The sequence below is a fragment of the Alexandromys fortis genome, unplaced genomic scaffold (genome assembly GCF_014885135.2).
Source record: "Alexandromys fortis isolate MF-2015 unplaced genomic scaffold, M_Fortis_MF-2015_v1.1 scaffold_202, whole genome shotgun sequence".
Lineage (NCBI taxonomy): Eukaryota > Metazoa > Chordata > Mammalia > Rodentia > Cricetidae > Alexandromys > Alexandromys fortis.
The window spans coordinates 937240-953499 of NW_026068077.1; the positions used below are offsets into that span (position 1 = coordinate 937240).

At 38.9% G+C, this 16260-nt stretch overlaps 1 protein-coding gene across 5 annotated transcripts; it reads left to right on the plus strand.

The window, feature by feature from the left end:
- The first annotated feature begins 18 nt into the window (after positions 1 to 18).
- CUNH18orf54 (chromosome unknown C18orf54 homolog) lies at positions 19 to 15817 on the plus strand. Of its 5 annotated transcripts, XM_050121739.1 has the most exons (10): positions 21 to 180; positions 432 to 692; positions 2505 to 2824; positions 3983 to 4212; positions 4454 to 4455; positions 5024 to 5191; positions 5947 to 6049; positions 10834 to 10965; positions 13089 to 13159; positions 14374 to 15816. In XM_050121739.1, exons 3-10 carry the CDS (start codon positions 2542 to 2544, stop codon positions 14444 to 14446), a joined length of 1062 nt encoding a protein of 353 aa, XP_049977696.1. In that variant the 5' UTR covers positions 21 to 180; positions 432 to 692; positions 2505 to 2541; the 3' UTR covers positions 14447 to 15816. The 5 variants fall into 5 exon arrangements, 4 of the variants coding, with proteins under 4 accessions (XP_049977693.1, XP_049977696.1, XP_049977695.1 ...); XM_050121736.1 differs by having other exon boundaries at positions 20 to 180; positions 3983 to 4768; positions 5041 to 5191; positions 14374 to 15817; XM_050121738.1 differs by lacking the exon at positions 4454 to 4455 and having other exon boundaries at positions 3983 to 4288; positions 5041 to 5191.
- The last annotated feature ends 443 nt before the right edge of the window (positions 15818 to 16260 follow it).

Genomic DNA, 16260 nt, shown 5'->3' on the forward strand with positions numbered 1-16260 from the left:
CCGGCGCCATGTTGGGTTGGTTTGAATGCGAGCGCGGGCGTCGAGCCGGCCGCCGTGGGGCGTAGCGGTCCCGAGGAGGGCGGTGTCCGGCTCAGGGATGCTTTGTCGCGGCGGCGTCCGGTTTGCAGAAGGCCTGGGCTTTCGACAGAGGGTCTGGAAGTCGCTTTAAAGAGCGTCCTGGTGAGCTGACGCGCATCCTTCGCCGTCGGGAAGGAGGGAGGCGGAGGAGCCGCCCCAGGGAGGGGCGTCCCGGGGTGCGGGGTCCGCGGGTTCGGGGCGGGGGCCCGAGGTCTCGGCGGCTGCAGGGCGGCTGCAGGGCGGCTGCAGGGCGGCTGCAGGGCGGCTGCAGGGCGGCTGCAGGGCGGCTGCAGGGCGGCTGCAGGGCGGCTGCAGGGCGAATGTGCTCACGGATGTGTCACCGCCGTCCACAGGGTCGCTGCTGCCTCCCCGCCAACCCCGATGGGCCGTGGCCCGATCCTCTGCAGACTGAGCCGGCCTCGGAGTCCCAGCTTCAGAAGTCTCCCGGGCGTTGTTCTTAACTCCCAGAGCGACCGTCTCCCTCGCACCCTTTGGCGCAGTCGTCTGTGTTTTGATTCAAGGCAGTTGACATTTCTTGCCCTAAGTTGGTCTCGTTCGACACGATGGGTTTCGTTTTGGAGATTTCAAGCCGAAGCGCTCGCGAACGGGGAATGGTAAGACAGACGGGGTTTATTTAAAATATGTATGCTTCGAAACAGCCCCGTGGTTAAAATGGGAGGGACAGTATCATAAACAGTGTGTTGATAATTGTTGGAAGCTCAGGGATTTCTTAATCTAGTCTACTTTTTTCACAGACTTGAAAACTTTTCGTAAGAATTGCGGGTTTCCTTTTGTGTCATGTAAGTGGAGTTAACCCTTGGCCACTCAGAGAACTAAATCCAACAGCTTTTCCCTTTGAAGATTTTGCTTGTTTTTTTTAAGGTTTTGTGTAGAATTGGCAGCCTGATTTGTATTCTGAAAAGACATAAACGTTACCTAAGCGGATTTAGTCGAGCTAATTTAAAGATTCGTAAGAAGATAAAGCATAAAATCGACCTTGCCCTATTACTTCTTTAAAGAAAAACCTACAGCAGGCTGCTGAGCAACCAAGAATGTTGTTGCTAACCAATACTACCTCCTCCCGCAGCCCCGAGTGCTAGGAATACAGGCCGGAGCTACTGCAGCCCTCTGATTTTTATTTAATTAGAAAAGTTGCGGATCTTTGTGAGTTCGAAGCCAACCTGTTCTACAAGAGCGAGTTCCAGGTCAGGCTCCAAAGCTACAGAGAAATCCTGTCTCAAACAAACAAACAAACAAAAATAAATAAATAAGTTGTTATATTTTAAAGTTAAATTTGTCATTGATAGTATTACACTAAACAAAATATTTCCAAAAATATCACCAGAATTAAATTATTGACCTTGCAGCATCATAGCACGTGTCCTGTGTGTAAATTCTTAGTATAGAGAACACTTGAGATCTCAGTGACTCTTGTACTCTTGAGTTAATACCTGTCTGGTCTGTTCTTGTTTAAAGAGTTCTCTCAATTTTACTGGAAAAACAAAGCTGAATACATTAAGGGAATTTCAAAATCAGTTAAGAAAGGGGAATTGAATCTACTTAAGAATTGAAAATACAGGAGCTGGAGAAAAGCACTGGTTAAGAGCACTGGCTACTCTTCCCGACGACCTAGGTTCAATTCCTGGCACCCACATGCTGGCTCATAGATATCTGTGACTGTAGTTCCAGAGGATCTGCAGCCCTTTCTGGCTTTCCTGGGCAACAGGCAAACATGTGCACAAACATACACGTAGGCAGAAAACCTGTACACAAAATAAGATTTAAAAGAATTAAAAGTACTGGGGATATGAAGGTCAAGAGGCGATTCTTATTTTTAAAAATGCTTATAGCTAGCTCATTCTGAAATAAGATTTGTCAGTTAAATTTGTTAATTTAAGTATTTTGTTCTCTATAGCTACTTTTTTTGGGGAGAGAGTTGGCTAATGTTTTATATTGTTGCTTGTCTTTCCTGTTCCTTGTTTCTAATGCTTTATCTGATGGCTTTAAAAATTGACTACCTTCTGCCTGTAAGTAGGCTTATAAGTCTTACAAAATACTGTCTCTTGGCTAATGATAGGAATTGTGATGTCATAGAACGTATCACCAAATGAAAAAGGATTGTTCATTAGCAGCTTTTAGGACTTTTAAAAAGTGAGTATCTTTTCCTTGGTATTCTGAGTTTATGCTGAAATAGTTTTTGAATATATATTTCCAAGCCCATAGTAGGTATTCAGTTTTTTTTTTTCCAAATCATTCATGAAATGGCTAATAGTAAAGGTAATGGGAAACATTCAGAGCTTAAATAAGAACATTTATTGTTGACAACTAATTTTATTAATGAAAAATTAATGTTTACTTATTTAATAGTTTTTATGGCTTATAGTCATAATCCATTGGCACTGTAAGAGTTTGTTTTTGTATTGCAGTATTTAATGGAAATAAAGAACTCATTTTGAGAAAACCATGGCAAAATCAGCCCCAAAACACAGACGTTGTTCTCGGGAGTCTTCAGTTTCCTCTCTTCTGGCAAGCTGCAGCCTGAGTGGCGGTAGTTCCTCCAACTCTGGTGGCTCTTTTCAGTATAAGGACAGATTGTACAGTTCGGCTTCTGAGGCGTTACAGGCCTACATTGATGATTTTGATCTACGCAGAGAATATCCTGGAGCAAACCCTGGTGGAGTAAAGACTGGTGGAGCATCTCGTAACATGCTGCGGTTTTCCAGCTGTGTGCATAAACCGACCAATGGTATGCTGTATTCTTAGGCTTTCTTGCATTCGTTTATATCCGGTGATTAGCATATTTGAGTAATGTGTCTTATAAAGTTGGATTTCTTTTTGTTATTTTGGAATAAAAATAACTTTTATTTTGCCGAAGTCTTTATACTTTCTGAAACACATTGTATACTTGTCATGATCCCAGGAGTTTTTCCCTAAGATCTTTTGACCTTGGAGAGGACAGCAGTAAATATAATTACCAATAGTAAGTCGCTGATCCTAAACTCTTAAGCCACTTTTCTGTGGTATGATGGAAAGAATATTGCTATTGTCTTAACAAGCTAATGCCTAAGTAATCCCAATCATTCTGAGTTTATATTTGCTCAGTTTTAGCTGGTCAGATAGGAATATCATTTTTTATTGTCTATATTCTGTGGATCAGTAGTCACAGTATACTCAATAAAGCTTTCATGAAGACAAGTTGGAAAAATGAGATGTTGATAAGCACTGTACTGAACACTTCCAGAAAAGCACAGAGTGGGAAGGATGTGGGTGATGTATTCCAGAAGAGACCTAGAACGGCATTCTCTGTGTGGCCATGCCATTGCAAGGTGACCAGGAGAGAAAGCAAGTTGTGTTTCTACCTGGTTTAGTAGCACACTTCTCCCTATGTGGTAGCCAGTTTTCGGTAATCAGCCTTAGTGATTGTGTTGATTAAAAGGAATGTCTGCATTGAGAAAGTTGAAGAAACAGTAAGTTAGAGAACACACACAAGTTCGGCTGATTGGTGATACACATAGGAATTGAATACTGAAGAGGTCTGGAAAAGCACATTTTTAATTACCAGGTTATATATTTATGTTTAATATTTCTATTCAAAACTAGTAATAAAGAGAAAACACCAAAAAGATTCCTAATTTTTTAGTTCTCATTTCCTGTTAAGTGTTGCATATGATAAAGAAAATAAGTAGGGCTGGAGAGATGGCTCAGCAGTTAAGAGCATTGCCTGCTCTTCCAGAGGTCCTGAGTTCAATTCCCAGCAACCACATGGTGGCTCACAGCCATTTGTAATGAGATCTTATGCCCTCTCTGGCTTGCAGGCAGACACACAGACAGAATATTGTATACATAATAAATAAATAAATATTTTAAAAAGAGAAAATAAGTAGAATTATCTTTTATTTTTCAGCTTTTGAAAACCTTGATCACAAACAGCACTTAAACTCCTTGGCCTATAGAAGGGAGACAATTACGGATATGGACGCCATCAGCCTAACAACTGATGATTTGTTAAGACTGCCAGCGGACGGCTCTTTTTCCTTCACTTGTGTTGCCCCTGGTCATCGACCAAGCAAGAGAAACAAGAAATACATTGGTAGACCGGATTCGTCGGACGTTAAAAAGAAGCCAAGTTTTCATGTAGCCTCTACTCCCAAGAGCAAGGATAATGTACTTACTCCTGATGTATATACAGATGTAAATGGAAAGAAATGTGGTAGGCCCAGAACCCCCAAACCTATGACTAGAAATAATAAATGTGTTTTGGAGTCACCTTTATCCTTTCCTAAGGAATCGTCTTTCAAGGACAGTTCAAAGTATGGTCCTGAAAAGAACTATCCAAGATGGCTCACGAGCCAGAAATCTGATCTTAATGTCTCAGGGGTAACTAGTATTCCTGATTTTAAGTATCCAATTTGGCTCCACAGTCAAGACTTGCTACCTGATGGAAATAGTCAGAGGGTTTCTGAGTTACTTAATGAAGATGCATATTCCCCCAGGCATAGTCACCAGACACAAAGAACTCCGCCTACAGATAAAGTAGATGGCTTTGAATATTCTTTTCAACCTCCAAACTTTACAAATTCCTTCAGTGAGAATAAAGGATTAGTTAATGAATATAAATATGATCCCGAAAATAGCCAGTGTCAGTGTGAGAATCCACTTCTCCCAGGACAATCCCCAAAGCCGTTCTGTGGTAATATTTTGTTTTTAGTCTTTTATTTTAAAGCAAATGACATGTTAAAATTTAATGTATTCTGTAGAAGCTTTATGTTGTAATAGCGTTTTTTTATGATGTGAATGATTAGCACTTTAAAGCCATAGATGGTCTCTGTTTTCTTTGTTTAAAGTATCATACTTTGTCCTAATTTGCTGTTGTAGTAGTGCACATTCCAAACATTCTACTTCCTGTTCAGTATTTTTTGAGACTTCAATTTTTCTTTTCTTAAAGAGTGTTTTTAAAATTAGGTGACAAAATCGAATTGCTTATCCTGAAGGCTAAGAAGACTCTCAGGCAGCCTCCTGACGACTTACCAAAGCCTGTGGCGAAGGATGACAGCCCTTGCTCCTTAGATAAACTTGAAGCAGACCGATCATGGGAAAATGTCCCTGTTACTTTGTAAGTAAGTGACATTGTTAGTGTATCAAATGGGAAAGTGCTATGGCAACATCAGATTTGCTTTCCATATAACTTAATAATTAATGGTGGAATGATGTCTTGTATGGAAGTAGGAGGACATAAAACTGCCACTGACATAGACTGCACATCTTTGAGTTTTCTGGTTATCATTAGATAAATAACTTTTTGTATGGATGGATGGCATGCGGATTGAACCCAGACTCTCCCTCAATATTTACTTGGCAAAAGGTACTTGTCAAACAGACGAGCTTCTGAAGCTGTTCCGTAGCCTGGAGAGTCAGTTGAGGAATAGTGGTTTACTGTATATGTGTATTGTCTGTAATGCTGGAAAGCGAAGCAAGGGGATACAGGAGGGCTGAATTCTGGTACTGGTTTAAGGACAAGATGGAGAATTATTGCATAACTATAATATGAATCATATCCATGACATTTACTTTTTGGTCACAACAGTTTGAACAAATTGTTAAGTGTGTGTGTTCATGTATGCGATTATAGTGTTGTAGAAGCTGGAAGAGGGTGTTAAATCTCCTGGAGCTGGAGTGCCAAGTGGTTGTGAGCCACAAGATGTGGGTGCTGGGAAAATGGGGTCCTCTGCAACCATAGCAAGTGCTGTTAGGTGCTGGGCTGTTTCTGCAGCCTCTCTTGTTTTCAAGTGAAAAATTTAAATGATAGAAGGCCTGCTTTTTAAACCTGGGGAACTTAACTACTGCTTGTATCCTTTAAATCCTGTTTAGCAAATCTCCTGTCCCTGTGAAAGCTGATGACAGTCCTCAGCAAAGTTCCAGGACGCAGTGTATTAGTGAGATTCTTGAGGACGACTTAAGTGATGGGAAGCAGGTGAGTAAAGTTAATGCTTATAGTGGAAGAAAGTCTTTGGTTAATTTGTGCATACTCATTTCTGTGATACTCCTCATTTCTGTGCATCCTCATTTCTGTGATACTCCTCATTTCTGTGCATCCTCATTTCTGTTTTTTAGTATTTTAAAACAATAACAAAAGGTTCACAAATTAATTTCTCCCCAACATACCCACAAACCACTTTCATGATTTTTAATATTCTAAAGTACAAGAAACTAGAGTCAAATTTTACATGCAGTTTGAATTGTCATTACATTGTCTCCCCTTTCCACCCCAAAACATAAAGGAGATCGTTCTAGAGGAAATGATCTTTCTTTGTAAGCCAGTTATCCGATAGTATGCCTACCATAATAATTTAAATTATTGCGTTATTTTACAAAGTCACTTTATATAGTTTACAAATACAAATTTACATGTATGCATTTAAGAAATGATATAGAATTTGACTTAAAAGTATAAGTTTGATCAACATGCTCAAGGATTATCAGTATGAGTCAGTGTAGCTCCAACAAATGAAATAATGGTTAAGAAGTGGCTGCCTGGCCAGGAGATTTATGAAGTAGAAAATGCGGTGAGACCCTAGAGAAGGAGTAGAGCGCTCATGCGGAGATCATAGCAATCTGCAGTACGGTAGTGAGTTGTTAGAGTGAGCCAGCAATTGCTAGATTTGAGATGTGTCTTGAAGGAATTCAGATAGTTTACACCAGCTGCTAGGGTGATGACATTACTTAGTAAAGGATGGCTGGTGGAAACAAGGGTTCGGGGAATGTGTAAGGTTAGGGCAGGTCTAGATGGTGCTCTTCTAGCCACACTCTGGTCTCTTCGATTGGTATCTGTTTTTCCACAGTTGTGACCTTTTTTTCTCCTTCTAATTCTGGGTCTCCTGAGTTTCCTTAGCCTTCCTGGAGGAAATGCTTCTGTTTCCAGGAAGTTCCCCATCCCTCAGCAGTAGCTCTAAGTAGTGAGGAGACACCACTATAGCACCAACCATAGTAACCCATCAACGATAGAGAAATACAGGTTAAGTTGACTAAAGCCCATTATTATGTTACTGATAACCAGCCTACATAGGGTGTGCTATTACTTAGAGTAGGTGTGGAGGCAGAAAATGAGGGAGAGGAAAGGGGAGAAGCAAGGCGAAATAAAGGACAGGAAAAGTAAGTAGAGGAGTAGAGAAAAGTGTTTTGGAAGGAGAGAGAAAGGACTAAGAAATTAATGAAAACGAATTTCCAGTAATGAAGAAATTCATAACTAAAATTAGACAAATGTAATGGTAGAATAACAACAATAAAAATATTAAACGCTTTTCTTAAAAAAAAAGATAAAGTCAAAATAGTACTAAATACATAAAAGGGAAACAAGGCAAAAAAAACTGTCTCTGAAAAAATACATAAATAAGAGTTCGAGACCAGCCTGGTCTACAAGAGCTAGTTCCAGGACAGGCTCCAAAACCACAGAGAAACCCTGTCTCGGAAAAACATATATGTGTGTGTGTGTGTGTGTGTGTGTGTGTGTGTGTGTGTGTGTATACACACACACACACACACACACACTAGACTGCCTCACTCACCTGCTGATAAGGCTTCTGTTTCCCACTCTTTACCAGAGAGCTCTTAGGTTTGGCTTACTTCTTTCCACTGAGTGTTGAAATATGAGCGGCGGCGGGGTTGCATCCCCAACACCCCGGCCGCTTGGCTAGCTCATGCCCGAAATAACAACACACAAACTGTGTTCATTTATGAACTGCTTGGCCCATGAACTCTAGCCCTTACAGGCTAATTCTCGCACCTGGACTAGCCCATTTCTAATGATGTGTGTAAGCACCCCAAGGTGCGCTTACCGGGAAGATTCTAGCCTCCGTCCATCATGGTGTCTCTGCTCCAGATAGCAGAGCTGTCCGGTCTCTCCGGGAGCAGAGCAGAGTCTGACCTCACTTCCTCTTCCGCCCAGCATCCTATTCTGTTTTCTCCTCCCATCTATGCTTTAATCTTTGAGGGCCAGCCAAGCAGTTTCTTTATTGCTCAGCCAATGAAATCAACAGATTGATATGACACTCCCATATCAACTGAGTTGGGTTCCCCTTCTGTTTCTTTGCACTGCTTGGTTGTCCTGTCTTATTTTCACAATTTCCGTAGACCAGTCTTTGTTCTTGTTGGGACAGAGTCTGTTTTTTTTTGTTTGTTTGTTTGTTTTGTTTTCTTGTTCTGGTATGCTCTGTAACCAGCTCACTGGGAGGCTGTTTTCAGTCTGTTACTTAGAAGATGTTTACATAGTTTTATGAATGTATGAAACATTTCTGAATCAGAGGAACAATGATGTCCTCGGAGACATTCACTATTAGACTTCAGTGGTAAGTCTCAGATTATTGAATGATAAGTACTGATTTTCAGCCTAACTGAATTTTTACACTGCTTTGTAGTAAAGCATAATTAAATTAAAATTGGCTATGATAATTAACTTTTAAGTATATAGTTCAATGACGCTTTAGTTGCTTGATATTATTACAGCCTTCACCAACAACTGTGTCCGGAACCTTTTCGTCTTCCCAAACTAAATCTCATTACCATTTAAGCACTAACTTCTTATTCTTCTCCCCCATCTCCTGATAGAAGGAATATATCTTGTTTTCTCTGTGAAGTAGCCACTTTAGGAAGCTCCTAAGAAATGTCATGAGCCAGCAACACTCAGAAGGTAAAAGTAGGGTTGTGAGTGTAAGCTATAAATTCCCAAATAGATGAGTAAATTAAATATCCTTCCAGGCTGTCTTCAAAGAATCAACCACTCTGGATAGTTAAGTACTGAATACATGGAAAGTTAGTACGTTTGATTATTAGGTTGTAAAGAGGTAAAAAGTCAGCATCTCTATATGAAAACATACACACATGCATGTACACACATGTACACTCACATAATGTAATTGAAAATTTGTTTTAAATCTCATGTCTATGTAAGAGGAAAGGTAGTGTTTCTGAATTTATCTTGTTTTATTTTATATGATTTCCAGTTTTATTCACTTTCTAGCAAATGTAATTTTCTGTTTCGTTATGCATGCATAGACTTCCGTTGTGTTTATGTACCACAATTTCTCTATACATCAGCTGTTGCTGGACATCAAGCTTGGCTCCATTTCCTGGCCATTATGAGTAGTGCAGAAGGTTTCTCGGGCATGTTGATGTAGTTCTTTGGGTACATAACCAAGAGTAGTAGCCAGCTTATATGGTAGTTCTTTTCTTAGTTTTTGAGGACCAATTATTCCATTTACATAGTGACTGCAAAAATTGTACATTTTCACAAGCCAGTGAGTAAGGCTTTCTCTTTCCCTTATCCTGACCAGTGAAAACATACTTGAAAGTGTGTGGAGGAAGAGTTATTTGAAATCTAGGCCTCACTCAGTTGATAACTAATTATTTTTAGGCATTTGAAAAGAACATTTTGCCTTGCCTGGATCCTGAAGACATTTTTGTTTAAAAGCTATGGTTTTAAGAAGTTAAATAAATGTGTGATACTAATTTGAAAGTATCAAGGATGAGGAGGAGTGTGCAAACCTGCTTACTGCTATTTCTAAGTGATTTCCCCTGGAGACCAGGTGTGGAGAGGGGTGAGTTAGTAGCATTGATTTGTAAAAACATTTTCTTTGATCAGTCTTTTCCAGTGGAGTGACTCTGGGTATGTCAATGGTATTCCAATCTCTCTCTCTGTCTCTCTCTCTCTCTCTCTCTCTCTCTCTCACACACACAGACTTTTTTCTTTGAGAATATATATATATATAATAAAATGATCTTCTCTGTCCCCATTTTCACCCTCTAAGTTTTCCCACGTGCCTCCAACATGCCCCTCTCTCAGCTTCGTGTCTTGTTTTCTTTTGCTGTTATTATTATTTTTTTTTTAAATAACACTAAATTAGTTGGTGTTGCCCATATGTGATGCGGAGTGGCATCATCCACAGAAGCAAAGAAACCTGCCAATGGCCACATCCTCAAAAAAGAAAGATTCTTCCTCTCCCAGCAGCTCTCAATCGCTAGTCATGCCTCAGAAAAGGATGGGACTTGGAGATTATTTGTCATCAACCTGGGATGTTGGCTGGTTTGTCTTCTGTAGCTCTTGTCCACGTAACCAGAGCTCTTGTGAGTTCCAGAGGACACCACAGCAGTCCTCCCTGCCCTTCAGCTCTTTCTTTTTCCTCTTCTTAGGCGTTCCCTTAGCCATGTGCCACTAATATAGATGACTGAATTATGGCTGAGAATTCACTCTTGTGTTCTCCTCACTTGAAGTGGTTTTGCATCTCTTCATTGACTGCTGTCTACTACAACAAGAAGCTGCCCTGACCAAGACTGAGAGCAGCTCACATCTATGGTTATAAATATAAATGTTTAGAAAGCAGTTGAAATAGCTTGATCATTATAACATTAGTAAAGTTCTGCCTTCGACCTGTGAGCTCATCTAGCTATGGACTGCTGATGAGACATCATAGAATTCCTTCTGTGAAGCAGCAGTCCTCCAATCCAGTCAGACAGCACTACCCTCAGCAGTCATGCGCTGTTACACCAACAGGCTCATCTCTTCTGGAAGGTTGGCATTGCGACATGCAGTGTCCAGTGCTAGGCAAGACCACAGGTGGAACAGATTTGATTTTTTAAAACTCCAGTTTTAGTACATTGTCTGTATTTTTGCTTTAATTCTTTGCCGGGTAATATTATACAAACAATGTACCTTTTTCCTTCTATACTTGAATAGTTTAATTTTATCATCTTCTTTAACTTTAGAGCTCTACCCTATCTGGAGGCAAACATCATGGTCCTGTTGAAGCCTTGAAACAAATGTTATTTAACCTTCAAGCAGTACAAGAAAGTTTTAATCAGAATAAAAATATGGAGCCAAAAGAAGAGATTGAACAAGTAAGCATGAACTTATGAATTGAGATGCATGATTTTATCTAAAATAGTATTAGTTAATTTCTTCTATCAAGTGTCAGGATACATGACATAAACATGATTTATTTTGACTTGTAGTTTTAGAGCTTTCAGTTCGTAATCTTTGACTACACTGATTCTGGACCCATGATGAGACAGAACATCAAGGCAGCAGGAGCGGTGGTGTCAGGGAGTAGGCTGGGGAATGGCTGTGCATCTCATGATCCTACTAAGGGATAAAGTGAGGAAGGGACTGGAGACTAAGTGTAACCTTTGAAGGCAGGCCCCAGTGAGCAACTTCCTTCAGTTAAGTCCAGGCTCTTAGTTTCTACAACCTCCCCAAATAGTGTTACCAGTTGAGGGTCAACACTTGAGCTGTAGGAGCATTTCATATTCACATTTAAAGCAGATTTCACCGGGTTGTTTTAGGTCTACCTCTAGTTCCGTGTAACACAGTCCATTCTGGAGAACTCAGTTAGAATTACTCAGTTTTTAGAAACTGTTTTACCCACAACTAGTATTATTAGACTTCTAAAGTGGTCTTCTCTTTTTTTTTTTTTTTGCTTCTGAGCTATTTTTTCTGCTTATTTTATTACAAATCCAGCATCTTATTTAGAGATACTGCTGCTACAGTTATTATATGAAAGGCATCGATGCCATCTCTAAAATCATGCAGAATTAATCTGTCTGACTTCTTCCAAACACAAAAACTTCTTTCAGGGTTGTGAAGCCTAAAAAACGTTTTCAGTGTTAGACTTCTTCACCTTCGTACTTCAGAAAAGCAAATTTATTTTTGTTGCTATGTGTTCATTCACACTTCCGAGTACAGCACGTTTTTAATTTGTGTATTTCCTAGGAACTTTGAAAAATTTGTTTCTGCTTCATACTTTTCTGTAGGGGATGAATTTTTAAAATACAGGACCATAGACGTTATATTCTCCCATATCTGCCGACAGTGAATTCTAACTGCCACTTACTAGCAAGTGGGACATGAATATAAACCAATTAACTGCTTTTCTTTCCGTTTTATGTTCTTTTTTGTGACAAACAAAATTTTGATATTTCTGATGTCATACATATTAAGTAGGTATGTATTATGGAAGAGCTGAATCAAGCCAATTGGTGCATATCACCTTCTATAGGTATTTTTTTATGGTAAGAGCATTTAAACTCTCTTTGAAAATTTCAGGGCCATTAATCATGATTGACATGGCCACCATAGCTATATAGTAGCTACCTTGCACTCAGCCCTCCAGAGTGTAACTTCATATACTTACCAGCATCGCATTTGTCATTGCTCAGCCAGCCTCTAATTTACTGTGTGACCCAGTGGCTGGAAAAACTGCTCAGTGACAGAGAAGGCTTGCTCTTCCAGAAGGCCCACATCTGGTTCCTGGCACCCATGTTGGATGACTCACAACTGTCTGTACCATTAGCCCCAGTCCTTTAACAGGTGTACCTTTTAGATCCATATGTGAGTGAGATTACGCATTGCTTGATTCTCCTGTGCCTGGCTTGTTCTCCTGATCAGTCTTATTGCCGTTCAGCGGAGCTTTATTACCGTCACTGATCATGACGAGTGAGTCCGCTCAGTATCCCAGTTTGTTTGTTTAAATTACAGTATTCATTTTTTCCTCCTGACACCCTAATTACAGCGTTAAAGTACAGGGTAACCTGTCCTTCACTTACTCTCTTAAACATCATTGACACATAACCTTTTATGTGAAGATGCAATTTCAAGCAAAAGTAAGGTTCTTTAATGGACATATGTTTAGGAGCATATTTTATTTTATTTTATTTTTATTTTTTATTTTTTCGAGACAGGGTTTCTCTGTAGCTTTGGAGCCTGTCTGGGCACTAGCTCTTGTAGACTAGGCTGGCCTCGAACTCACAGTGATCCGCCTGCCACTGCCTCCCGAGTGCTGGGATTAAAGGCGTGCGCCACCACCGCCTGGCTCTAGAAGCATATTTTAGAAGAATTGGACAATGAATCTAAGTAGTTGTAGCTTTAGCATGAAGGAAAAATGAAAGTATTAATTGCTTTCCAAAAATAGTTTGGTATAACTAATTATTCCAAATATTTTCAATATCTTGTTTTTTAATAATAGGTATCAGAGGATGATTTCTCTAAACTACAATTGAAGGAAAATATGCTTCCGATTACTAGATCTCTTCAAAAGTAAGTATTCTTTACTAAGATGGACACAAATCCATTTTAGTCACTTATGTGACAAGAATCAGGGTGGAATTCAGTTGCATGGTAGGCATGTCTAAACTTCTTGTAGCACATACATTTTCTTAAATTTATTTTAAAATGTGGTTTGTGTGTGTGTGTGTAGGCCACTGAGTGTCTTCTTCCATATTCATAGAATTCACTTTATTATTTTTTTGGAACACTGCTTTCTCTTTAACCTGTGTGTGGCTTTCTATTTAAATAATCCTAAGGACTAAAAAGACACTCATTTAAAATATAACGCACATGTGTTATTCTTTTTTCTTTTTCTTTTTTCTTTCTTTCTTTTTTTTTTTTTTTTGAGACAGGGTTTCTCTGAAGCTTTAGAGCCTGTCCTGGAACTAGCTCTTGTAGTTCAGGCTGGTCTCGAACTCACAGAGATCCACCTGCCTCTGCCTCCCGAGAGCTGGGATTAAAGGTGTGCGCCCGGCTTCAGATTCTCTTTTCATCCTAAAATAAAAGCAGCAATTTGAGATATGCAGTACTGTTGTAGATACATTGTAATGATAATTTGTTATGAAATGAGTTATCTAATCATAATTGTTTTGTGAAGGGTAAGAGATAAAGATTGATGTCCATTCTTCCACATGAGCTTGACCAGTACTGTTTGCTGAGGATGCAGTCTTTTAATGTGTATTTTTAAAAAATCTAGGTTGTTAGTGTGTGCATTATTCAGCTGTACTGGAGAAGTTGCTTGTATTCCTTCTTAGCAAAAATGAGTGATATTTTTAAAATTAAAGCTATCGTTATGATAAATATTAAATGAATTATATGCCTTGTCTCCCAGATGATGTCTCCATGATATAGCATGGCAAAAGAAAAAAACATTATTGTGGAGTTGTTGGAAAAATTATATGAAAAATGTTTTATTAAATAGGATACATGTGATACTGTTTTTATTAGGTCCTGGCAGATTTGCTAAAATTTGAATATCAGATATTTCAAGAAAATGTTTATAGAACATTAAATTATTTTAGTTCTCACTTGTTCAGATGTCAGAGTTTATAAGAAACAGTTATTAAAGTTTTATGTTTTTCTGTAACTTCATTTCATACAGTAGTTCTGAAGTCAATAAATATATAATCACTTTCTTGCTTTCTACATTGGCTAGTCAGTTCTCACTATTGGTTTATAATATATTTTTTGTTTTTCTAATAAAGGGCCTTACAACACTTATCACGCCTGAGAGACCTGGTCGACGACAGCAGTGGGAAACCGTCACCAACAATGTAAAGCGGGAAATAGAGCTTCAACCTCAGTAAACAGTCATCATACAACTCTATATGTACTTTTACTGTTACTTAATTAGCAAAGTAAATGTAAGCCATATATTTTTCTATGGCTACATCAAGTATATTTCTAAAAATCTAAACTTGGAAATATTTATAGGCCTAATTTCATACAGAACTAGAAAACAGTAAGGTATGTCCTGAAGTGATAACTTGGGTCTTCTGACCAGAAAATATTTAATACTCAAAAGTGGACAATTTCCTCTCCTGCCATTCATCTGGACCCAGCTCTTATTGACAGTCTCATCATTTGTCATTTAGCCCTTTGTTTGATGTTAAGGAGCTCTTTAACCTCTATCCTAATATTATATTTGTGTGTATACTAAATATATTTAGCAGTTTAAGGAATACCTTAAGTTGTTGTATCATATGGGGTTTTGTCACTTTTAAACTTTCATAAATTTAATATTTAAGATGTTATATTTGTAAGTGACATTGATTTCTAATAGTTGGTGACTCCATGCTAATGGAGTGTTTTTTGATTGTGATACCACAGAACCTTCCTATTTAAGTAATTCTTCTGATTCTTTGTAGATAATCTTGATAATACTTAACAGTTCACACATCATTTTAGGGTATATTTGAGAATTTAATATTTGTTATGTGATTATTGTCTAGCTTTTAGTTTTGGATTAATTCCAATCTATTAAAAGCTGTAATTTTATGACAAATGTAAAACTAAGCAAGAAATGAGTGTGGGAAATCCAGAAATGATTGTAATGGAAAGGTCTTTTCTAGAGTTGTCCAAATTTGTCTCTAGGTGGAACTGAACAGAGCTGTGTTTTTCAGTTTCGACTAGTGAGTATTAATGTTTATAAGTAGGAAACATCTGCATCAATGAGGCATAACTAATGCATTTAAAGTGATAAAATTAAAGAATGCGTATGTATATGGTCAAGTACTACAAGTTAACATTTACCAAACGACTGTCTCTTTAATAAATAAATTTATTGTTATATAGAATTTTTAAGCGCATATGGCTAAAGCTAGTAAGGCACCATTTAACATCAGATGCTATAGAGTAGACCCTGTCTTTTGTGTTCCCTAGCCAACGAAGTTTCCCACCTATTTATCTGATTGACTAGTTTGAGAAGCTTTTACCAGTAGAGTTGTTAGCACTAAGAAGATCACTTTGCTGCACACATTATATTTTGTTACAAATTCTACTGCTTAGAAAATGGCTGATGTAACCAACTATACAATTACTTTGTAGATTAATTTATGCCTGGCTCTTTTTTTTATTTCTTGTTACTAATATCTTTTATTTATTTATCTATTAAAGATTTCTGTCTCCTCCCCGTCACTGCCTCCCATTTCCCTCCCCTTCCCCCAATCAACTCCCCCTCTCTCATCAGCCCGAAGAGCAGTCAGGGTTCCCTGCCCTGTGGGGAGTCCAAGGACCACCCACCTCCATCCAGGTCTAGTAAGGTGGACATTGAGCCTATAATTTGTGATCCTAGAGAAGCTAAATAAGAAGGTGAACCCAAAGAAAAACATATAGTCATCCTCCTGGATATTAACCTTCATCAGGCGATAAAAGGAGACAGAGACAGAGACCCACATTGGAGCACCGGACTGAAACCCCAAGGTCCAAATCAGGAGCAGAAGGAGAGAGAGCACGAGCAAGGAACTCAGGACCACGAGGGGTGCACCCACACACTGAGACAAGGGGATGTTCTATCGGGAACTCACCAAGGCCAGCTGGACTGGGTCTGTATGCCTGGCTTTTAAAATGAAGATTGTAACAGGGTTATGTCA

What these genes read in the sequence shown, in the direction of transcription:
- CUNH18orf54 (XM_050121736.1), top strand. Translation starts at nt 2,542, where the DNA reads ATGGCAAAATCAGCCCCAAAACACAGACGTTGTTCTCGGGAGTCTTCA. An exon ending in ATCCCCAAAGCCGTTCTGTG is followed by an intron (nt 4,769 to 5,040) that starts GTAATATTTTGT and finishes TTTTAAAATTAG; the next exon opens with GTGACAAAATCGAATTGCTT. An exon ending in CAAAAGAAGAGATTGAACAA is followed by an intron (nt 10,966 to 13,088) that starts GTAAGCATGAAC and finishes TTTTAATAATAG; the next exon opens with GTATCAGAGGATGATTTCTC.